At 55.3% G+C, this 23,045-nt stretch overlaps 2 protein-coding genes across 5 annotated transcripts in view; one reads left to right on the top strand and one right to left on the bottom strand.

Moving 5' to 3' along the window:
• Nucleotides 1–33: 33 nt before the first annotated feature.
• LEXM (lymphocyte expansion molecule) lies at nucleotides 34–16,895 on the bottom strand. The gene is made up of 10 exons (XM_045583833.1): nucleotides 16,885–16,895; nucleotides 16,399–16,477; nucleotides 15,879–15,944; nucleotides 15,268–15,402; nucleotides 11,538–11,675; nucleotides 11,245–11,388; nucleotides 9,454–9,615; nucleotides 8,304–8,429; nucleotides 5,923–6,056; nucleotides 34–1,017 (listed from the first exon to the last, which is right to left on the bottom strand). Exons 1-10 carry the CDS (start codon nucleotides 16,893–16,895, stop codon nucleotides 945–947), a joined length of 1,068 nt encoding a protein of 355 aa, XP_045439789.1. The 3' UTR covers nucleotides 34–944.
• Nucleotides 16,896–20,776: 3,881 nt separating this feature from the next.
• Nucleotides 20,777–23,045, top strand: part of TTC22 (tetratricopeptide repeat domain 22) — a 28,148-nt gene continuing 25,879 nt past the window's right edge. For 2 of the 4 annotated variants that reach the window (XM_045584644.1, XM_036446057.2), the window contains exon 1: nucleotides 20,777–21,625. In XM_045584644.1, coding sequence (XP_045440600.1) covers nucleotides 21,050–21,625 — 576 coding nt within the window. In that variant the 5' untranslated portion in view covers nucleotides 20,777–21,049. The remainder of the gene's footprint in view (nucleotides 21,626–23,045) is intronic. The other 2 variants (XM_036446058.2, XM_036446056.2) reach the window with 2 other exon arrangements.

Raw genomic sequence — 23,045 nt, 5'->3', positions numbered from 1 at the left:
TTTTTTTCTCCCCCCCCCCTTTATTTTTGTTTGATTTTTCCATCACCTTTTATTCCCCCCATACCCTCTTTCACCTCACCTTCCTCTCCCTCCCTGCAATCACCACACTGTTGTCCATATCCATGAGTTCTTTCTCTTTTCAACTTTTTTTATTTGTCCTCACCTAAGGATGCTTTTCCATTGATTTTTAGAGAGTGTGGAAGGGAGGGGAGAGACAGAGACAAACATCAATGTAAGAGAAACATCAATTGGTTACTTCCCTCGGCCCATGGACTGAAGGGTTGTGGGTTCAATTTCAGTCAAGGGCATGTATACCGATTGTAAGCTGAATTCCCAGCTGACGCTCCAACCACTGAGCCAGCCCGGCTAGTGGTGCCTTTTTTAAGGCACCAGACCTGGTTGTCAGGAGCTCCGGGCTACAGTCCTGGCTTTGTCACCAGGTTGTGACCTAACAAATTTTGGCAGGTGAACCCTGTGAAGACGATTCCCTCACCTACAACATGGATGGAGATGGAATACCCCTATGGGGACCTGGAGCTGCCTTATGACATGCCACACTCCCCCACCTGTTGGATTTTAATGAGCAGGGGGTCGAGGATTTTGGCTTTTGAATAGAAGGGGTCCCAAAAGTGTCCACCGTATGTCACCCTTTCGGTCCATCTACTGTCTGGCTCCCATGTTCATGTCACTGGCCAGTTTGAATTCTCAGGATAACTGAGCTCCTATATCAAAAGGTACCTGGCTCCGATGTACCCACAGACACTGTGACCCCAAGTAGATGTCTCTGACAGAAGTGATCCCATCACCACATCTCTCCCCTCTCCCAGGCATTCCCGGGTCCTTTCTCCAAGACCCTCCATCCCCACTTCCACCCTCCGGTCCCCAGATTTGTCTTCAGTCCTTTGGGCCCTCTGGTCACTGCAGGCTGTCCTTCGCACGTGGCTTTAAGGAGTAGGATCCGAATTGTAGTCCACAGTTGTAAGGCACTTCCCCTTAGTGAAAGGTGTGATCCGTTCCCTTTAAAAAGAAAGAGGGGAAAGAAGATGGAACTGGCCCCTTGCAAGTGTGGCCCCCCATCCTTGGAGGATGCCCACAGGGATGAACCAGAACCCGCTGGTTGTGCTTCACAGGAGATCCTACATTGGGTGGGGGGCCAAAACTGACCTCCGGAACTTTCCTATCCAAACAGCCTGTTTCTAAGGAGGAGATCCCTCTACTTCACCCAGTTTAGCTCATCAGAGCCCCAAGTTACTTTGTCAGAACTTCAAATACAGAATCCAAGCACCTGAAATAAAGGAAGGAAGATAGATGAGAAAGAAGGGAGGAGGGAAGGGAGGGGAGGAAGGAAGGAGAAAAAGGAGAAAGAGAGGAAGGAAAGAAGAGTGGGCAAAATTATGGCCTTGCCTTGGAGCTAAGGCCCTGCCTTTCCCTGGCCCTATGCTGTCTCCATGGTAATCACCAGACTTCTGTGTTCGATAATAAATGCGTCGTAGGGGTTGCAGGAAGCAGGAACTCTGTGCTGAACTGCCTAAGAGTCCCTGCTTCCTGACTAAACTTCCACCATAGCAGCATGCACAAAGGCCCAGGAGGAAAAGGAAGTGATCAGGTGAGGGCAGGTGGGATGAGGACATGAAGGTGAGTCATGGTGAAGGTTGGCTCTGCCTCAGCCTTCCTGCTCTCGTCCTCCAGAAAGTGGGGGAAAGTGGAGAGAGGCCCTGGGTCCCATCTGCCCTCTTCCTGCTTCTCACGCTGCCCTGCAACTAGAAAGGGGAGTGAGTGCCTTCCCCAGGAAGCTGGGAGCCACTGTGGGGCCGAACAGCTGACTGGTTCTCTTTTGTAATGTCCCAGGAGGCAGGATTTGCCCAGCAGATAGTAAGTGCTCAACTAATTTTGGAGACCACACACAAATGCCATTGACTAGCAGAGACTTTAAAAACACTTTCTCCAAACTGATTTGTTTCAACTGAAAAACACTAAGAGTAACACCTACCTTTTAAAGTTACTATATTCAGTAAAACATTCAAAATCATTATACAGCCTGGCCGGCATAGCTCAGGGGTTGAGCGTCGACCTATGAACCAAGAAGACATGGTTCATATCCCGGTCACGTTACATGCCCGGGTTGCAGGCTCGATCCTCAGTAGGGTGGAGAAGGCAGGCAATCAATGATTTTTTTCTCATCTTAATGTTTCTCTCTCTCTCTCCCTCTTCTTTCCTCTCTGAAATCAATAAAAATATTCTTAAAAGGAGAAAGAAAATCACTATACATTATGAATATATATTTCAATTATAATTATTATTACAAAGAATGGATATTTATTATTTCAATCTTAGATTTCTGGACAAGGAATATGGCTAAAAAGATAGTGCGCATATTGAAGAACTTAGGAGGAAGTATATTGATGTCTGCCATTTACTTTGAAATTTATCACATTATAAGATGAATAATAGAAGGACAGAAGAATGAGAAGGAATGAATGATTAGTAGATTAATAGATGAATAGGTATGTGTCATAAAGCAAAAAGAATAAAACATTAAAGATATAATCTAAGTGGTAGGAATAGGGGCACATTGTAAAATCATTTCAATTTTACTGTATGTTTGAAAAAAATTCATAATAAAATGTCAGGTTAAAAAAAATCTTAAGGAAAAATGAATTTCTCCCTAATTAAATGGAGTTCCCAGGTGTTTCCTTCATGGAGCTACCAGACGCTGGGCCATTTCATCAATGAATTTACTGACTCCTCCTTTGACCCATATCCACTGGGCTCCTGCTTCGCATGCCAGACAATAGAGAAGTTCTGTTCATTGGGGACCACAAGCATATGAACTAATACTACAATATAACGGGGACAGTGCTCCAACCAGGGAACTCAGAAGAGGCTGAGAATGAAGAGACTATCTGGAGAAATCTCAGAAGCCTCATGTGTAAGCACAGTTGTGGAGATGGACAAGAGTTTTCCAGAATCTAGGAGAAGGCTGTCCCAAGCACAGATCACAGTGTGGCCACAGGCTGAAGAGCAAGGGGTAGTACAAAGCGAGGCTGGCTGGACCACAGAGAGCCCGTGTCCACAGCCCCTGTCCACAGCCACAGGTGGCCAGATGGAGTAAAGAGACCTGGCTGTGGAGCCAGAAAGGGGAGCGGGTGGAAAACGTGGTCCACAGGGTCAGTCAGCCAAATGTGTCAGCCCCGATAGACACGGCTCTAACGAAGCACTAACAAAAGGCGGCCTCTCCCAGGCAGGAGGGAAATCCTAGGCTGCTGAGCGAGGCGCGGTTTGGCAGGGAGGAGGAGGTGAGGCTTGGGAGTGAGAGGTGAGAAAGATTAGCTGTAACAACGCATTCCAGAAGGTGACTTCGCAACGCTCCCACACATGCCCTCCCTTGCCGGACTGAAGACAGCAATTGTTCAAAGACATGTTGTGTCCTGCCAACCCACAGCCTCCCCGAAATGGGCCGAGGAGGAGAGAGGCTGAAGCACAGGGCGGAGTCAGAGCCAGCTCCTCCTCGTCTGCCCTACCTCCTTTGGGCTGCAGGACCCTGGGCTTTCCCATCACCCACCCCTCTGAGCCTCACTCACTCTTTTGCAATTGGGGAAGGTAGCACTGCTGTCGCCCTTGCCTCTCCTGGGCAGCTGCACAGCCCGTGGCTGTCTGCCTGCTCTCACCCACAGCTGTGCACACTGACTGTGAGCGCCGCCCTGGAGCCAAGGCAGGGATGCACAACTGCGTGACCAGCTGTGAGGAGCCAGTGAGAGCGCCTCCAGCCGTCCAGTCCCCATTTGTTTTTGTTCGTTCTGTGCTCCTGCTTTATTATTTATTTATTTATTACTTATTTTTACAAATCGAGTGAAAGAAAAATACTTGGAGGAAGTGGAGACAATGCAGAGTAAAAGGAAACCTACAGAAAACTCATTATCCTTAGATGAAAGGACATGCTGCATGCATGACACAGAGCAGGGTGCTATTAAAGAGAAAGGAACACACAAGAGGCCCTGGCTGGTGTGCTCAGTGGTTAGAGTGGCATTCCAGCACACGGAATGTTCATGGGTTCCATTCCGGATCAAGGGCACATGGCCAGGGCGCATATGGGAGGCAACTGATCTCTCCCACCCTTCCTCCCTCCTACTCTCCCTAAAAATCAATGGAAAAATATCCTCAGGTGAGGATTTTTTTTGAAAACTACCACACATAAGAGTTCTTGGAAATGAAAAAAGACAAGACATAAAAGGGTAATCGTAAGGAAGAAAGACAAGAACAAAGAAGATTTGCCAGAAAGTGGGACAGAAAAGGTAGATAAGATAAATAAAGGGGGAAAGACAAGAAAATTACAACGTCAAACCATTCATCTGAAAGAGAAGACAGAGAGGGGGAAATCGTCAAAGACAAAAACATAAAACTTTTCCCAGAAGAGAAGGTCCTGAGTTTTCAGAAGGAAAGGACCCACGAAGCACCCAAAGCAATAAATGAAAACAGACTCCCACGAAGACCCATGGCCATGAAATTTCAGAACACGGGGGACAAGGAGAAGATCCTACAAGGGTCCAGAGAGGAAGAGGCAGGCTGCATACGAAGGACAGAAACCCGGAACGGCACCAGAATTCTCAACAACCAGCCTTCAAAAGCCCAAGGGAAGGCTATTTCCAACCTAAAAGTTTGTATTCAATCAAAGTATCAATCAAGCCGAAACTGGTTTGGCTCAGTGGATAGAGCGTCGGTCTGTGGACTGAAAGGTCCCAGGTTTGATTCCAGTCAAGGGCATGTACATTGGTTGCGGGCACATCCCCGATAGGGGGTGTGCAGGAGGCGGCTGGTCGATGTTTCTCTCTCATTGATGTTTCTGGCTCTCTATCTCTCTCCCTTTCTCTCTGTAAAAAATCAATAAAATATATATATTTTTAAAAAGTATTAATCAGTTGCGCAGGTAAGGAGTATATATATATATATATATATATATATATATATATATATATATTTTTTTTTTTTTTTTTTTTTTTCCTGGAACACACTCTATAGAAAACGTTACCTCCCATTCCTTTTTCTGAGGAAGCCACCAAAACAAGGAAGACACTGGACTACCATGATACAAACAATGAAAACTAGTTTTCCCTGAGCAGTCCTGGACCTCACACCCTCCCCGGGATTTCCTTTTTTTTTTTTAATTTAATATATTTTATTAATTTTTTTTACAGAGAGGAAGGGAGGGGGATAGAAAGCCAGAAACATTGATGAGAAACATCGACCAGTTGCCTCTTGCACATCCCCCACTGGGGATGTGCCTGCAACCAAGGTACATGCCCTTGACCGGAATTGAACCTGGGACCTTTCAGTCCGCAGACCGATGCTCTATCCACTGAGCCAAACCGGTCTGGGCCTCCCCGGGATTTCCAACAACAGAATGATCAACACTGAAGTCCATGCTTCACGTTTTCACATTTCCCGATGGCCTCTTGGGTCAATAAAATGCGGTGGCCGCTAACACTCGCAAGCCATTTCCCAGCTAGCTCTGGTTTTCAAGCGCCTTTTCTTTTGGTTTCACAACAGCGCCCCGAAACGGGTTTCACCAACCCCATTAGGAACCAGAGATTCCACGGGTGCAGCCTTGGGAGGCGGAGCCTGGACGGTGTGGGTAGTGGGTGAAGGAGTTAGTGTTGATGAGTTCCTTTTCCTCACCACAGCCCCTCACCTGCGTCTCCACAGCCCTCTGCCCACCTGACAGCTAAGGAAAATGGGGCTCGGAGAGGTTAAGCGACATGCCCCACCTCACACAGCCAGTAACCGGCAGGGCCGGGATCTGAACTCTCTCCACGGCCAGGCCGGCTCTGGGGGCAGCAGCTGTGTTCCCTTGGGAAAGGAGCCCAAGTTGGGGGACGGCCCCGCCCACCCTAGGGTTCGCTCTGCTGGAGCTCCAGGAGCACTCACTGCAAGAACTTGTCCCTGGCCGGGTTGGAGGGATAGCGCTTGGCTCCGCCCATGAACAGGGACCGGTATCGCTGCCGCTGGTCCTTGGTCTCCAGCAGCCAGGTGTTGAGGTAGAAGCCCACACCTACGGGGTTCTGCACAGGGAGAGGCAGGCTGTGAGCAGGTGGACGCCTGGAGACTTGATCTCAGGCCTCCTCCCTCCCTGGGCTCCCCCCTACTGTCTTTATTATGGGATGGCCTGTGTCCCCCCAAAAAAAGATGTGGAAGCCTTAACCCCCAGCCCCTCAGAGTGTGACCTCAGTTGCAGATGCAATTAGTTAAGATGAAGTTGCACTGGAGTGGGGTGGGCTCTTAACCCGGGGGTCCGTACAGAAAAAGAGGTGGGCCGGGCGAGGGGTTGGGGACGGAGAACACGGGGATTGGGGTGATACATTTCCAAGACAAGGAAGCCCAAGGGTTGCTGGCCGCCACAGGTGAGGAAGAGGAGGGATTCCCCCAGCAGGTCTCAGAGGGAGCACAGCCCCGCTGACACCTGGTTGTCAGACCTCCGGCCTCCAGCTCTGTGAGAGGATAAGTCCCTGTGGTGTTAAGCCACCTAGTTTGTGGTGCTTTGCGATGGCAGCCCTAGGAAGTGAATGTGCCAGCCCACCCAGAAACCCGGGTCAGCGGTAGAGACAAGACAGAGAGGTTCAGAGCGGGGATCAACCTGCCCCGGGGACTAGTGAGGGCAGAGCAGCCTCAGGGCAGGGGCCCGCCGTCCGCGGAGAATGGCAGCAGGGTGAGCTGGGAGGTGCTGGGAACCAAACCCTCGTCCAGTGTGAAGCTGAACTTGCTGCCGAGAGAGAAAAGCCTGTCTCGTGGGGGAGCAGGCTCCCAGCCAGAGGGGGGGGCGAGCGCAGCCTCCCTTTGGGCCCTCCCACTTGGCCAGCCCTGCAGCATGGTCATTTGGCTCTTTTCTAAACATCTGATTTGGAGGGAAGAACCTCTCCCTGCAGGCAGCAGCTGTAGAAGAGGAAGGAGGAGGGGAACTGACCAGCTGGTCCCCAGGAGAAGCAGGAAGGGCGGGCGGTGTAGGTACACTGGGGACCTCGCCATCTTGCAGGGAGGTGAGGAGGTAGGAGGTGGGAGGTGGGAGGTGGGCTGGCTGGCATGCTGCTGTCCTCAGGAGTGGAGCTCAGGGGTGGGGTGGGATGAGGCAGTGGGAGTATAAGGAGAAGACAAGTGAGTTACAAGCAAGATGCTCCCAGGAAAACCAGGAGAGGCCTTAAAAATGTACAGCTGTTCAGCCCGGCCGGCACGGCTCAGTGGCTGAACATCGATCAATGAACCAGGAGATCATGGATCATGGTTTGATTCCGGTCAGGACACATGCCCGGGGTGCAGGCTCCATCCCCATTGAGGGGCCACGCAGAAGGCAGAGGGGTCAATGATTCTCATCATTGATGCATCTCTCTCTCTCTCTCTCTCTCTCTCTCTCTCTCTCTCTCTCTCTCTCTCTCTTTCCCCCCCCCCTCCACTCTGAAATCAATAAAAAATATATATATTTTAAGAATACAGCTGTTCAAAGCCAGGCACACCTAACCTGTGCTGCTGGAAGTCAGGACAGGGAAGATTACGTCACACACGTGGGGTTGGCTGCCTTTGGGGAGGGGTGGGGAATGGGAAAAGGGGGCACACTGGAGTCCTGGCTCATCCAGGGAGGAGAAACAGGCCAACGCCACCAGGGGCCCCTGAGGCCGCAAGACAAATGCAAAGAGAGCCGAAACCGGTTTGGCTCAGTGGATAGAGCGTCGGCTTGGGGACTGAAAGGTCCCGGGTTCGATTCCGGTCAAGGGCATGTACCTTGGTTGCGGGCATATCCACAGTAGGGAGTGTGCAAGAGGCAGCTGATTGATGACTCTCTCTCATCAATGTTTCTAACTCTCTATCTCTCTCCCTTCCTCTCTGTACAAAATCAATAAAATATATTTAAAAAAAAAAAAAAAAAAAAAAGACAAATGCAAAGAGAGAAGGGAGGGAGCGCGCCCCTGAGGAAAGGAGAGTGAGACGGTTCTGGGTGGTGTCCCTTGGCGCAGTGGTTCTCCAAGTGTGGTCCCTGGGGCAGCATCCTTCGCATCACCGGGAACTTGTTGGAAGTGGAAGTTCCCAGGCCCCGCCCCAGGCTCTGAATCAGGCGCTCTGGAGTGGGGCCCAGCAAGTCCCTCCACGAGGATGCTAAGTGCCCGCTCAAGTTTGAAAACCGAGGTCTTAGAGAAATAGGATCGTGGGAGTGGGTGTTAGTCCCTGGGGGAGAGAAGGTGGGGGGCAGGCCTCACTCAGAGCATCAATTCCCAGGGGGACAGGGGTTTGGGGCTGCTCGTCGCCCCCGCGGACCCACTCACCCAGCTCCCCATAACCATCTGGTTGGTCCGTCCGCTGGCCCGCTTGGAGGACAGCAGGAACGGTGGCTGGAAGCCACGTTTGCATTCCTTCACTGGAGGAAGCCACATGCCGGGCCCAGCCGTGGACTAGGAGTGAGGGATAGAGGCGGGAAGCTGGGGAGGCCTGGCAGGTCAGCCTGGGGTCAGGGCAGGGGATAGCCCTGGGCCTTGAGCCAAGGACAGTGGGAGGCCAGCCACCTCCCAACCACCAGGAGCCCACCACCTCCCGGGGGTGCAGGGCCCTATGGTGCCCTCATAAATCCATGCCCCCCATCCTAACCCCACCCTCTAGCCTGACACCTCTTTCCAGGTTCCCAGGGTCCCCAAGGCCTCGGAGGGTCCAGAGGGATGACAGACCCCAGCCTGGGAGCAGAAGCCTCCAGACTGTGGAGCTCAAAGGGTTGGGTCTGACTGACTCCGCCGCGCCCTCGCTAGGGGATCGTGGGCAGGCCCTTCCTGTCTCTGGGGCTCCGTTTCCCTTTGGGAAATCCAAATGGAAACCCCTCCGTGGGTGGAGATGCTGGAAGGAGCCAGCCCAGAGCAGGCATTCGGGAAATGCCGGTACCCTTTTCCTTCCCCCACACCCTGCTGGGGAGGGGGTGCCCAGCTAAAGTGGGGGGCCTGCTCAGATGACAGCCTATCACCCCACAAAGGGGAGCCCAAGACTCCCTCAGCAGGGACAGGCATGCAGTCCTGGTCAGGGCAGAGCCCTTGCTGGCACGCTGCCCTGCCCCAGTGTCCCCTTGTTTTCTCTCCAGGAGCAGGGCGGGGGGAGAGGGGGGTGCAGATCATTGCTGACCGGGCACTTTCTCAGACCAGGCTCCACGCTATGGGCTCCAGTCCTTAACCTCCTTCAATGCTCACAGCCACCTGGCATGCTCCTGGTTAGATCAAGGTGCAAACCAAGGCTCAGAGCGTGAGAGGGACTCGCCCAGCGTGACCCGGTAGTGCAAGACCAGGCCTGGGAACCAGATGGGTCTGACACAAGGCTGAGCTCTCCCCCTGAAGTCCTGAATTAGCCACCGCACAGGACCCTGGCCCTCGGGAGTACTTCCCAAGAGAGAGAGGGAGGGAGGAAGGCAGGGATGGGGGGGGGGGGAGAGGAACTGACTAGTTTTCGGGGACACTGGCTGAGGGTGCTCCAGTAAATCCTCTCTGAAGGAGTTGCTGGGAATCGGGAAAGTTTGGAAAACGCCCCACGATTCCTATTGCAAGGAGAGGTCAGTTCTTCCACGAAGCTCTTGACACTCATCAGCTCACTGGGCTTTTTTTTCTGAGAAACAGAGAGGAGGAAAGGTTATCTGTTAAGCCAGGGGAATCAAGGGTCCCCCTCTGAGCCCCCTCCACACCTCCCAGCAATCGGAGAAAAGCAAGTGGCCACCCAATGAGGCACCACTCCCCACCCACTGCAGCCAGGACACCCTGGGGCCTGGCCCGGAGGCAGTGAGGCAGCCCCAGCGAGGGAGGATCAGTCAGCAGTCTCTAGCACCCCCACCCACAGGCCCACTTTGAGGGTATCCATTCCTTCTTTCTGTCACTGGTTTCATGAGCATTTACTGAGTCTAATGGGGGAACAGAGAGGACACTTGGCCAGAGAACTGCTCTGTATTGATACCATACTGGTGGATACGTATCATCATCAAACATTTGTTCAAACATATATGTACATCACCAAAAAGCTAATGTCAGCTGTGGACTTTGGGCCATGATGTGTCAATGCAGGCTCATCCTATATAATAAAAGGCTAATATGCAAATCAACCAAATGGCAGATCAACCGGTTGCTATGATGGGCACTGACCACCAGGGGGCAGGAGCTCCACGCAGGACTGCTGGCATCAGGTGGCTCAGTTCAATGGCCGTTTACCAACTGACCCAAAAGTATTCAATGTATCCCCACCCTCCCTCTTCCCAGCACTCCGCTGCCCTTTACACAGCACTCACCACCGGCTAAGACTCTAGCTCATTTTTCACTCATGACTATGTCTCCATTTCCATTAGAATGTAACCGCCAAAGGGGCAGGTTTGCCCTGCACCTAGACCATTACCTGGCCTAAACGTCCACACAGAGTGGCGTGGAGACAAAAAAAAAAAAAAGTAATTACACAAATACTGAAGTCCAGTTGCTATGAGCATGAATATAGCAAAGCACAGGGTGCGATGGTTCACACAACAGGAACTTGATGGATACAGGAAAGGGAGGCTCAAGCTAAAATTCTTCTTTAATTAATGTATTTTTTTATTGATTTCAGAGGGGAAGGGAGAGAGAGAAAAAAACATCAACGATAAGAGAGAATCATTGACCAGCTTCCTCCTGCATGCCCCAACTGGGGATCAAGCCACCCTGACCATGAATGGAAGCCCTGACCTCCTGGTTCATGGGTCGACACTCAACCACTGAGCCACACTGGCCAGGCTCCAGCTAAAATTTTATGCCTCAGTTTCCCCTCCCAGCCCTCAAGTCCTCTGCCTAGTTAACTGTGCCACTAACCCGGCCAGCTTAGCTGGGTCTGTGGTGCCCGGAAAATAAGTGTGTCCAGAACAGCAGCACCCAGACCTGAGCTGTCGGAGTCCCTGCAGGCTTTGTGGCCAGTCTCCCCTCCAGACGGCCTGGTGGCCACCTGCACTGCCTCTGTAACTCATGCCAGTGCAGAGGAGAGAGGACTGGCAGTGAAGTCAGACAGACGTGCGGGGGTTCAAATCCCAGGTCTGCACCTTACGAGTGGGGTGGCCAGCCTCGGCTTCCTCATCTAACACAGGGAGCCACACTCGCCCTGCTGCGAGGGCGGCATGAGCAGGATGTGGGAAGAGCATGGAGCCTGGTGCACCGTGGTGCTCCGGGTGGTGGTGAGGCCTGGTATCCTGCCGGGGAAATCCCCCCCCCGCAACGGGAGGGCACGCACCTGCGCAGAGAAGTGTCCGTAGGGCTGGGGCTTGCTCCGGTCGCCCGAGAAGGTGTCGTAGGGGCCGCGGTTGCCCATGGAGCGTTCCACGAAGGCCTCGATGCCGCTTTTGAAGGAGTAGGTGCATGGTGCCAGGCCGCTGCCCTGGAACGGAGCACAGACGCCCGCCTCTGGGGAGGGCTGCCGAAGCAGGCCCCTCGCCTCCGGGGGCCTCGGGGTCCCCGTCTGCTCTGGGAGTCGGCTCCCAGGACTGTGCGGGCGGGCGGCCAGGCGTGGCCAGGGAGGGCGGCTACCTCGTGACCCAGGGGAGCCGGCTTGTTGGTCATCCGGCACATGAGGCCGTCGGGGTGGGAGCGATTCCAGGCCTTCTCCTCCAGCTTTGTGTATGGGTTGCCCTTCTCGCCATAGTTGCCAGGGCCTGGATAGAAGTTCTGTGGGGAAAGGGGGAGACGGGCGGCCATCAGTCCCACGCTCTGTGCTAAGCGCACCTGAGGAAGCGATGCCCCCAAGAGGGGGGAGCAGGATCTTCAGGGCCCCGGGGTGCCAACCACCCCCCCACACACAGCACTGTTGACCTCGGAGCCTCCACCGCCGACCAGACCTTCGGTTCCATGTTCAGACTCTTCACCGGGGCCCTGCTGCCTCTCAGCTTACCTTCTGCCACTCCTTTCTGACATCCCCACTTCGGCCTACGTGGGTCTCTGCTGGTCCCCACACACATGCCATCCTGCCAACCTCCTTACCGGTGCTTACGTGTGCTGTGACTGCCGCCCGGAATGCCCTTCCTGCCTCCTTTGCCCCAGAGAATTACTCTGACCCTGCAGAGCCAACTCAGGTGTCCTCTCTCCGAAATGGAGCCTGCCTTCCCCCGTCAGCCCAGACAGCCGCCTGCTTTGGCGGTCTCGGAAATGCCATCTATTACACCCACATCACAGCCCTGCCTTCGCATGCATGAGGGTCATACTGTGCCATGAGCTGGATAGACCTGGAGTCCTGGGTTCGAATCCTGCCTCTGCTGCTTCCTAGCTGAGTGAACCCCTGAAATAGCCACCGCACGGTACCCTGTCGGGCAGACCACTTAATCGGTCTGAGCCTCATGGCCCACCTTTGTAACGTGGGAATAGTAACACTTCCTTCCAGGGTGATGAGGATAAAATGTTTAAATGTCCACAAAGTGTCCTTCATGGTGCTCAGCACGTAGTGAGCACTGACGCATGGTACGTCAGGTACGGTGGCTGTGGTGAGAGGAGGTGAGAGAGGCTGGAATGACCATCTGGGACCTTGACTGCCAAGCTCAGAAATAGTCTTTCGGCCGGCTGGTGTGGCTCAGTGGGTGAGTGTTGACCCATGCACCAAGAGGTCACGAGCTCCATCCCCAGCAGGTGTGCAGGAGGCAGCCAGTCGACGTTGATGTTTCCCTCTCATCGGTGTTTCTCTCTCTCTCCCCCCCTCCCTTCCTCTCTCGCTAAAATCAATAAAAACATATACATATGTTTTAAAATAAATATGTTCTTTGTAGGTGGAATGAGAAGAGCCTCCCTGCAGTGTATTCCGGTGGGTGGGTGGGTGGGTGGAGGTCCTTAGTCAGAGACCCAGAGGGACGTTTGTTGCTGTTCTGCATCTTTTAGCCACCAGGGGTCACCACTGCTCCATGATGGCTCAGCCCTTCCCACCTCTGGTCCCTAGAAGCCCTGGGGAAGCAGCCAGAAGCAGGCCACCAGGCGGGAGGAGAGGACGGGAGCTCAGCTGGGAGAGTCAGGCCTGTGAAGGCACCTGAATTGTTGCCCTCAGAGGAGCAGGACTCAGCGTTGCCGCTCCCAGGGCCTGGGTCCCCGGTGTGCTCGGGAGGAAAGCCCCAGGGCCTGCGGTAGGTGTTCACTAGCCTGACATCTTGGTCCTGGAGGCAACCGCTGAGATCAAATCAGTGCCGTCCGCGATTACAGATGGGGAAACGGAGTCGCAGAGAGGCAAACCTGTGTCCACGGTCCCACCTCCAAAACCCACCATCTTTCTGAGCCTCTGCTGTTTGCCAGGCACCACGCAGGCACTGCGGCGGGAGGGCAGTGAGCCACATCGTGCCATGACCTCCAAGGCGACCCACAGTCCTAAGAGGATGAGGCGGCCGCGGCCTCTGCAGCCCAGTGCGGGCACTCTGTGGCAGAGCCTCGCCCTTCCCTCGGATCTTCAGGTCCAGAGGGGCGTGAGGGAAGAGGAACTGGCCCTTATAAGATTGTTTCAGCCATGACGGGTTTGGCTCAGTGAATAAAGCAAAGGCCTGCGGACTGAAGGGTCCCGGGTTCCAGTCTGGTCTAGGACATGTACCCCAGTGGCAGGCTCCATCCCTGGCCCTGGTCTGGGCACGTGCGGGAGGCAACCAAGCCTCAGTGGGGCCTGAGGCTCATCGAGACCTGATTCTGAGGTGTGAGGCGCTGGGGAAGGTGCTGGCAATGTAGGAGACCAGGGAATCCGTCAGGGGCTGCCCCTGGGTGGGGCGGGGCAGTGGTCTGGGCCAGGCTAGAGGCAGCAAGGCTGGGAAGAGGAGGACAGGAGGCAAGAGCACAGACCCCAGTGACTACAGAGGACGGGAGTCGAGTCCCGGCTCTGGCAGCTGGGTGGAACCGTTCCCTGGAAGAGCAGGCCTGGGGGAGATGTTGGCATGTGGTGGGGAGTGGGGGGTGGGTACAGAGCTTGAGGTGCCTGAGGGAGCCTGGGGTGGGGATCTGGAGCCATCTGCAGGAAGCCTGGCTGAGGGAAGGAGATCACCCCAAAGTGGTGGACAGGGAGGGGGAGGAAGGGGGGCTGGGGAAGAGGAGCCATGGAGGGAAGCTGGCGGAGGAATTCCAGGGCTGCAGAGCCCAGTGTCCCCAAAGCCAAGAGCGGGGAGAATGCAGAGGGAAGGGTGATGGCAGCTGAAGTGCCAGTGGGGGGTGGGGCTCAGAAACAGAGGAGAAGGCATGGCCTTTGCAGGGTTCAACAGCCCCGTCATTGGGGAAAAGGGGAAAAGAGTCATGGGACCCCAGAGCAGGCCCCTCAGCTTTGGCAGGCGGTGTTTATGGACCTGAGAGGTGGGGGGACAACAGTGGGGACAGACACAGGGGAGCCATCAGGTTCCCAGCCCAGGCCTCACAGCAAGGCTATGACTGAGGAAAGCAGGCCCCAGACAGACGGACATGAGTTCCCCGCCGCCTTCACCCCCCAGGGCAGCAACACCTCCTTGAACTCATTGTCCAAGGCGGAGCCTAGGAGAGCAACTCCGGGAACTCCTGCAGGGCCTGGCCAAGGTGCCTGCAGGGGCAGGTGTGGGCACCAGAGGGGAGGGACACGCCAGGGCATTGTCACTCTGCTTGGCCACCACTCACAGGTGCCCTGGAGCTGGGGGCTGGGGACACAGGAGGAAACACACAGAATCGGACGTGCTCCCCAATGCCTCCGCCCCCTAACGGGCTCTGACATTAGACCCCGTCCTCACAGTGGCTTAGGGGACAAAATCCGAGGGAGCCACGCCGACCGGCACAGCGCAGCGTGGACACCTGAACTCAAACCCTGCTCTGTCCCTGAGGAGCTCTGTGGCCGTGGGCGCTTACCAAAACCCTCTGAACGCCAGCTTTCTCATCTAGAAAGTGGAGGTGACGACAGTGACCGCTTCATAGGGTTGCTATGATTAAATTAATTATAATACTACCCTGAAATGCTCAGAACTGTGCCTGGCCTGGGTAAGTGATGTGTTAAGTGTCAGCTATTGCTACCTTAGATTTGAAGCTAGCGACTCATTCCTAAATGCCTGCAGGCAACCCCTCTCTCTGTTGCCGTTACAGCATCTAAACCTGAAGATGCAGCTACTTGTCCCCTGAGCAAGGCAAGGAGAAGGCTTCCCAGTGATGAGGTGTGGGGACCCAAAGGTGAGCCGGGCCAAGCCTGGGGAGGAAATGGGACAAGAGGGGCGCTTCCAGCCCCAGCCAGGCACCGTGCTCTGAAAGGAGCGGAGGGTGGGAGGGCGCCCAGTCCTTCCAGGAGGGCACCTACCCCGATGAGTTGTTGGAAGCGAAGCTCCCCGGAGCTGAGCAGCCCCCGGTTGCTGCGCGGTTTCTGCTGCAGCTCTTCTAAGAAGTCTTTGAAGTTGTAGGAGCCAGGCCCGAGCTTGTCCTTCTGCCCCTTTAGGAAAAGAGAGAAGGTTTCGGCCGAAACCGGTTTGGCTCAGTGGAGAGAGCATCGGCCTGCGGACTGAAAGGCCCACCAGGTTTGATTCCCGTCAAGGGCATGTACCTTGGTTGCGGGCACATCCCCAGTAGGGCGTGTGCAAGAGGCAGCTGATCGATGATTCTCTCTCATGGATGTTTCTAACTCTCTATCCCTCTCTCTTCCTCTCTGTAAAAAAAATCAATAAAATATATTTTTAAAAAGAAAAGAAAAGAGAGAAGGTGAACACCTTGAACTTGGGGATGTCCACAGGGCAGGGGCCCAGGGAGATGAGGGGTGGTCCTTAGCGGACGAGCTCCCCCGGGCCTGGGAGGACACCGAGGCCTCCCCTGGAGACCTCACCGCAGCCGCTTCTCTCCTGTGGAGGCCTGGTACTAGAAGTGGGGCAGCTGGGGCAGCCGGATGGCTGTCTGGGCCTGGGCCCGGCCTGTACCCACCTCCTTGACATTTTTCTTGCCGTAGCTGATCTCCCTGCAGCCGTAGGTCCCGGGTCCTAGGTAGGTCTGAGTCAGAGCACAGTCAGCGCCGGGCCAGCCACACCCACCCAGTCCACCCACAGCAAGTCCTCACGAAGCTGCCCCCTGACCTGGGCGTGCCCTGGCCCTCTCTGCCCCACCCCCGGCACCTCGCCTGGCACCGTGGGGCCTGGTACTCAAGGAACCAACATGAACCCCTTTGCCATTGGCCTCCTCACACTTCAGGGAGGAGTCACTCGTGCAGGAGCCCACAGCCAGCCAGTGCAAAGAGGCGGGGCTGGAACCCAGGTCTTGGTGGCCCCCACCCACGCTGTCTTCACTGCAGTCCTGCCCTGGCTCTCCACACGCTCTGTGCTGAGGCCTAAGGGCGGGGAGAGGGGTCAGGCTTATCCCTAGATGGCTCCGCGCATCCACCCCGGTGCAGGACTCAGAGGGCAGAGGCCGGCCGACGTGGGAGGGTCAGCGAAGCTGGGAGACTCACGTAGTTCATGGAATGAACCTGGGCCTTCATGAAGGTTCTCAGCTTCTTCTGCTCAGGACAAACAGCAGACACATCAAACCTGGGGAAGGACAGGGGCCGTGGGAGAGCCCAGCGCCTGGCCCCCGCCCCAGCACGAGCAGGCTGGGGGCAGGGAAGGTGGCTTTGGAGCCAGTCCGTGAAGGGCGACTGCCCTGCTCCCATCTCAGGGCCTTCGTGCTTCCTGGTCACCTCCCGCTCTGGCCTGGTCCCCTTCCCGCCACTGGGAGCCTTTCCTCAAACCCCCGCCCCACCCCCCAGCACTCCCCTCCTCCTCCTCCCCCCAGCTTTCTTTGAACCCCAACATTTAATATAGTGTCCTTTTTTTGTTTATTATCCACTCCAACCACCCCGCCCTACAAGCTTGCAGACCCGAGCACAAGGTTTTGCAGTTTTGTTCACTGCTGTGTCCCCAGGTGCTACCACATACAGCCTAGGCGGTATGTATACCTCAGCGTCATATGTACGTGTGAATGAAGAGAGACCCCTGGACTGAAACCCCACCCACCACTTTTCAGCTGAGCGACCTGCTATGTCCGGGCCAGGGCACTTGGCCTCTGGGCCTGGCACCTTGTAGGTGCTTTGGAAATGGTTCTAAATAGTTTAATAACAGTGATCAACAGACTCTAGTCGAAACCGGTTTGGCTCAATGGATAGAGCCTCTGCCTGAAGGGTCCCCGGTTCGATTCTGGTCAAGGACAGGTACCTTAGTTGCGGGCACATCCCCATAGGGGGAGTGCAGGAGGCAGCTGATCCATGTTTCTCTCTCATGGGTGTATCTAACTCTCTATCTCTCTCCCTTCCTCTCTGTAAAAAAATCAATAAAATACATTAAAAATAAAATAATAATAATAATAATAATAGGAAAAATACTCTAGTGAGGACTAACAAAATAATTTTAAAAATAGAATAAAAAAAGAGTTTAAAAACACATACAAAAAACCAGACTCTAGAACAGGGAAGTGCAGCAGGTATGGGGGTCGGGGTGTCCAGTCTCCCACCCCTCACTGCCCCCCATCCCCACCTCCTTCTACAGCTCCTCCCCTGCCTTGGTGGCCCTTTCTCCTTCCAACTTCCAGCCCAGCTCCACTTGTGGCTCTCTGTACCCCGAAAGGCCAAGGCGCCCCGCTCCGCTGGCGAGGTCCTTGGCGGGCTGGGCCTCCCCTCCCCCGGACTCCTCCGCGGACCGGTCCTCTGGCCTCCGCTGCTGCCACGGCAACCGGGCCAGAGATTTGTGATTCGCAGAGAACCCGGGCGCGTCTGTGCCCACGTGGTGCCCCCGCGGGCCTGCCTGCGCTGCCCCCCGCTTTTTCCTGGCGCTGGGCACGTTTTCACACGCTGCCTCCCCACAGATCCTTCCTGAGCCCTACAGGCTTAATGGCCCCCCCTGGTGGTCAGTATGGATGTCGATGGTCGGTGGTCGATGGTCGATGTTCGGGTTTTAGAGTTACTTCTTTGTCCCCGGGCTCGGCAACAGGTTAGGGAGAGCACAGTTCAGGGATTGCCTCTTCGTGTTCCCCTTCTGTCCATGGGAACCCACGATGGCTCGACTTGGGCAAAGAGGGCACCTGGTTCCTTCCCCCCCCCTCCCCTTTGGGGAAAGAAGAGGGCCAGCGGGAGGCATGAGTGAGGCTGCAGAGAGGGAGGAAGGATGGCAAGAACGGAGTCAGGACTCATCCTCCTTCAGACATCCCCTCCCCCACACACACACACGCACACACACACACACACTCTATGCAGAGGCTGTGCAGGGTACATGGGGCTCACATGAGGTCCCAACCTGGAGCGGCTGGCAGGGGAAACAATGACCACAAAGTGTGGCCAGGCCCATGAGAGAGGAAGGCCGCTGCCCCAGCCTGTGGGTAGGTAGATCAGGGAAGGCTTCCTGGAGGAGGAGAACTCCAAACTCCCCATTGAAGTATATGTGTGACCTCCTAGGTAAAGAAAGGAGTTGATACCGAAACCGGCTTGGCTCAATGAATAGAGCGTCGGCCTGCAGATTGAAGGGTCCCAGGTTCGATTCCGGTCAAGGGCATGTACCTTGGTTGCGGGCACATCCCTAGTAGGGGGTGTGCAGGAGGCAGCTGACCGATGTTTCTCTCTCATCAACGTTTCTAACTCTCTATCCCTTTCCCTTCCTCTATGTAAAAAAAAAAAAAAAAAAAAAAAAAAAAAAAAAAATCAATTAAAAAAATGAAATGAAAGAACAAGAGCTAGTGTTTATTGAGCACTTACTATATACATATAAAAAAAGACAGAAAGAAAAAAAGGAGTTGAGAGTATATGCTCTCTACTTCCCTCCTCCTCCTTTATCGGGCACAGCAGAGAACCACACCCCCTCCCACATTAAGGAATCATTTCTGATGACAGGACTGAAGTCAGAAATAGGACTTTCTCTGCATCTAGCCCCTCGTGGAACTGGACTGCTGGGACAGTGGTCTCCTTTCCGGCCCCACCCTTCTGACATCCCAACACAGCATTTTTAAAAATATATATATTTTATTGATATTTTACAGAGAGGAAGAGAGAGGGATAGAGAGTTAGAAACATCGATGAGAGAGAATCATCGATCAGCTGCCTCTTGCACACCCCCTACTGGGGATGTGCCCGCAACCAAGGGAGAGGGATAGAGAATTGACTGGAATCGAACCCGGGGCCTTTCAGTCCGTCGGCTGACACTCTATCCACTGAGCCAAACCAGTTTCGGCCCAACATGACATTTCAATAGGAAAGGCGGATGCCCGGCACAGCCATGCCGCTCAGGCAGCAGGCCAGGCAGGCTCCGGGCATGGCTGGCCGTGTCCACCCTGCACTGCTGGGCGGGAAGCACAGGTGCTGCCCCTGCCCAGCTGCGCTTCCTTGGGCAAGCCACCTCCTTCTCTGATCCTCAGCTTCCTTCCCTGTAAAACAAAGCGAATAGTCTCTGCCTCTCCAGATGGCTGTGAGGTACAGGGCTGATGTAGGTATGCTCCTGGCATGCAGCAGAAGCCCAGGAAGAGGTCGAGACTGCCCTCAGAAAGGGACCTGCAGAAGGTCCAGGGCGGAGACTGTGTCTCATTTGCTCCTGGGCAGTACCTGGCACGTAGTAAGTGCTCAGTAAATCTTCGCTGAGTGACAAACGAACGAACAAGCGAACCTAGACCGGCTTCCCAAGAACCCGTAAACCCTCAAAGAGACTCCGGTGTGAGTCCTGGCCCAGCTGCTTCCCAGCGGGTGGCCTTGGGCAAGTGACCCTGGCCAAGGTTCCCTTTCCTGCAGACCTAGGACTGCAGCCTCCTGGAGGAGCTGTTTTGGGGTGTCAGTGAGGGGTGGCTGTGTACACCACCAAGTCCTGTGCCAGGGGAGCCCCTGTGACCAGCCCTGGGCCTGCTCAGGTGCTCTCAGGGTGTCCCAGACCTGCCTGGGCTGCTTCTGTCCCTGCCTGAGCCTCCTGGCTGCCGGCCTCATGGAGGAGTGGTCACTGTGATGGGCGTCCTGGCTGCCATTCACTCTCTTAAAAAAAACAATGAAAAAATATCCCTAGATGAGGATTAACAACAACAACAAAAAAATTAAAATTACAGGTGAAAAATAGCACCAGACTGTTGTTTTAATTTACTTTTTTTTTTTAATTTTTATTGTTCAAGTCAAATATTTTTCCTCCCAGTTTACTAATTGGCTCTATTTTTCCTCTTGAAGATGATGCTCTGTTTTTCAAAAAGTTGAAGCATCAGAGTCTCAGGAGCCCGGCCTCTGTGAAAAGGGACAGGCTTGCCGCAAAAGCCAAGCGCTGGAGGACAAACAGCCTTGCAGCGGGAATGGTGGTGACCGCCCAGCCTTCTGGAGGGTGGGGAGCCCACCCCCGCCTTACAAGGCCACGGGGAGATCTACCCTGCCCTTGGCGGCGAGGAAGTCATCATCTCAGATGAGGGAGGCCCGCAGTGTGAGATGATGCAGGTCGCACAAGAGCAGTGGAGAACCAACACACGGAGCCCCTTTGTCTTTGCAATGGGGCCCGCTGCGGGCAGAGAAGGCAGGGAAATCCAAGCGGAGAAGCCTGGCGAATGAGGCCAAAGGAGGAGCGGAGGGAGGTGGCAGCTCTGTGCAGGGGAAGAACACTGCGGAACTATGGTGGCGATGGGACAGCAGCAGGGGTGAGCGGCCCGTGCGGGGAGCTGGAAGGGCCAGTCCGGACTCTCCCAGTCAGCGAGCTCACTCAGGAGGGTGGAGCGGTGCCCACGGAGGAAGAACCAGGTTGGGTTCCAGGCCTGGTTGAGCTCGACTCAGTTCTGTGACCTGGGCATGTCTTTTTCCTCCCGAACCTCCGTGTCTTCCGCACAGAGAGTGAAAACACGCCTTTGCCGCGCACCGGGCTCTGCGCGCCCGCATTTGGCAATGCACCTGTTTGTCTGGCACACCTGGCTGTGCACCTGAGTGGTGAAAGCGGAAACACCCACAGGGACCTACCCACCCACCGGCGGGAGGCGCCCGGGGACCCGGAGGTGGCCGCGCCCTGCACCGCCGCCGCCGCGCTGACCTTCAGCTCCCGGCGCCAGGCTGGCTCGCGGGGCGCCGGATCCACTGCCTCCAGCAGCCTCCGGGACAGGGGCCGGGCCCGGGGAGCAGCGGGGCAGGCATGGCGGACCCCGAGGCCGTGGCCGAGGACCTGGACGCCCTCATCGACGACCTGGACTACCTCCCGGGCCACTTCCACCTGGAGATGCAGCTGAACTTTGAGCCGCGCTCGCCGGCCTCCCTGCGCGCCCGGGACCTGAAGCTGCAGCGGGAGGGCCTGCGGCAGGAGCTGGCGCTGGCGGCCGCCCTCCCGCGGCGCTCGGCGGTGCGCCACCTGCTGGGCGCCTGTGCCTTCTACCTGGAGGAGCTGGACGAGGCCCGCGAGAGCTTCCTGCAGGTGGCCCGCGAGGACCCGGGCAACCTCAACGCCTGGGCCAACCTGGCGCACGTGTACGGGCGGCTGGGGCAGGAGGAAGAGGAGGAGGCCTGCGCCGCGAGGCTGGCCGGCCTCATGGGCCTGGCGGCCGATGCAGACTCCGAGGCGGACGGGGATGCCCACGCCCGCGCCGCGCGCTGCCTGGCGGAGCAGGGCTATGCCCATGGCTTCGACGTGGGCTGCGCCAGCCCTGAGGAGCGCGCACGCGTGCTGGCGGCGGGCATCACGCTCTACGACAAGGCGCTGAGCTACGGGCAGCAGGTGGGTGACTCCTCCCCAGGCTGGGAGGGCTGAGGTTGTGCTCCCCCAGGTCTGCAAGGCTGTTCCCACAACCCCCTAGACCAGTGTTTCCCAACCTTCTCTCATGATGAGAATCACCTGGTGGAGTTGTTAAAACACAGATTCCTGAATCCCAACTAAGAAGTGCTAAACTAGAATTTTTGGGAACATATAGGTAAAATTGTATACTTAACTAGTGCTCTAAGACAGATTTTATATACAGAGCACTAAGTTAGGTATGCAATTTTACCTATATGTTCTCAAAAATTCTAGTTTAGCACTTCTTAGTTGGGATTCAGGAATCTGTGTTTTAACAACTCCACCAGATGATTCTCATCATGAGAGAAGGTTGGGAAACACTGCCCTAGACAAATCAAACCCTGGTCGTTTGGCTTCCAGAGAACCTTTCCAATGTCCCTCTCCTCTCCAGCATCCCCCGTGGGGCCCAGGCCAACTCTGGGACTTTTCTCTGCTGGGCTAGGGGTGGGCCCTCTTCCTAGTGGGGCAGCCTGCCACAGATTTTTATTCTGGCAACACCACAAACTCCACTTGACTAACTCATCCCTCTCATCCCGCCCCTCCCAGCAAGTAACTGTCCACGTGTCTGTGCCCACCCACCCAAGGAAAAGGCACCACGGGACACGGCTGCCAGACACTTGGGCAGCATTCTTAACCTCCTCTCTCCCCTTCACCTCCATCCCCATCCATTCAGACCTCCAATCCTGTCCATTCCGCCTCCTCCTATCTCTGAGGTCTGTCAGCTCCTCTCCAGCCTCCCTCCGCCAGCCCAGCCTCCATCAGTCCCTGCCTGACCCAGTCCATCGTCCCGCCTGGGTTCCTGCCCTCTGGTCTGACCCTCTGCCTCGTCCTCCACCTGCGGCCAGTTCATGTTCTCCGTCTTTCTTCCCATGATCCTCCGCTGCTTACAACCATCAGTGACTCCCACTGCCTGGCAGAAAGCCCAAGGCTCTGCTGAGGCCACGTCCCCCTCCCAGCCAGGCTTTTCCTGTGGTCTACTTCCCCTTGTCCCCCCTGAGCCAGGTCTCCTTACACCCACTTTGTCACTCTCTCTCGGCCTCTTTCTGAGGTGCCTTCTGCTTTCCTTTGCCTGGAAGGCTCTCCACAGTCTCGGACATCCCCCCACTGATTTCTCCAGGCTGCCTCCCTGGGCTCCCATAGCACTGCTCACACCGTCCATTTACAAGTCTGTCTCCCCAGTTCAACCTCGAGGTCATTGAGAGTGAGGACAATATTTGCCAGGCTTACCGCACAATACCTGGCACACGGCGGATGCACTAATGTATCTTGAATGAATGTAGTTACAGCACAGGGCCTGGCACTAAGTAGACAAATACTAGTGACCTATTGCTGCATAACAAATACCCTCCAAAACTTAGCAGCT

This window comes from Pipistrellus kuhlii, unplaced genomic scaffold (assembly GCF_014108245.1).
Source record: "Pipistrellus kuhlii isolate mPipKuh1 unplaced genomic scaffold, mPipKuh1.p scaffold_m20_p_2, whole genome shotgun sequence".
In the NCBI taxonomy this organism is placed as follows: domain Eukaryota; kingdom Metazoa; phylum Chordata; class Mammalia; order Chiroptera; family Vespertilionidae; genus Pipistrellus; species Pipistrellus kuhlii.
Note: the sequence above shows the minus strand (reverse complement) of the source record. Positions and strands in the feature narration are given on the sequence as shown.

Coding starts and splice junctions, on each gene's coding strand:
- LEXM (XM_045583833.1), bottom strand. Junction 15,403..15,878: donor GCAAGAAAAATGTCAAGGAG/GTGGGTACAGGC, acceptor TTCTCTCTTTTC/CTAAAGGGGCAGAAGGACAA. Junction 9,616..11,244: donor ACGGACACTTCTCTGCGCAG/GTGCGTGCCCTC, acceptor TCTGTTTCTCAG/AAAAAAAAGCCCAGTGAGCT.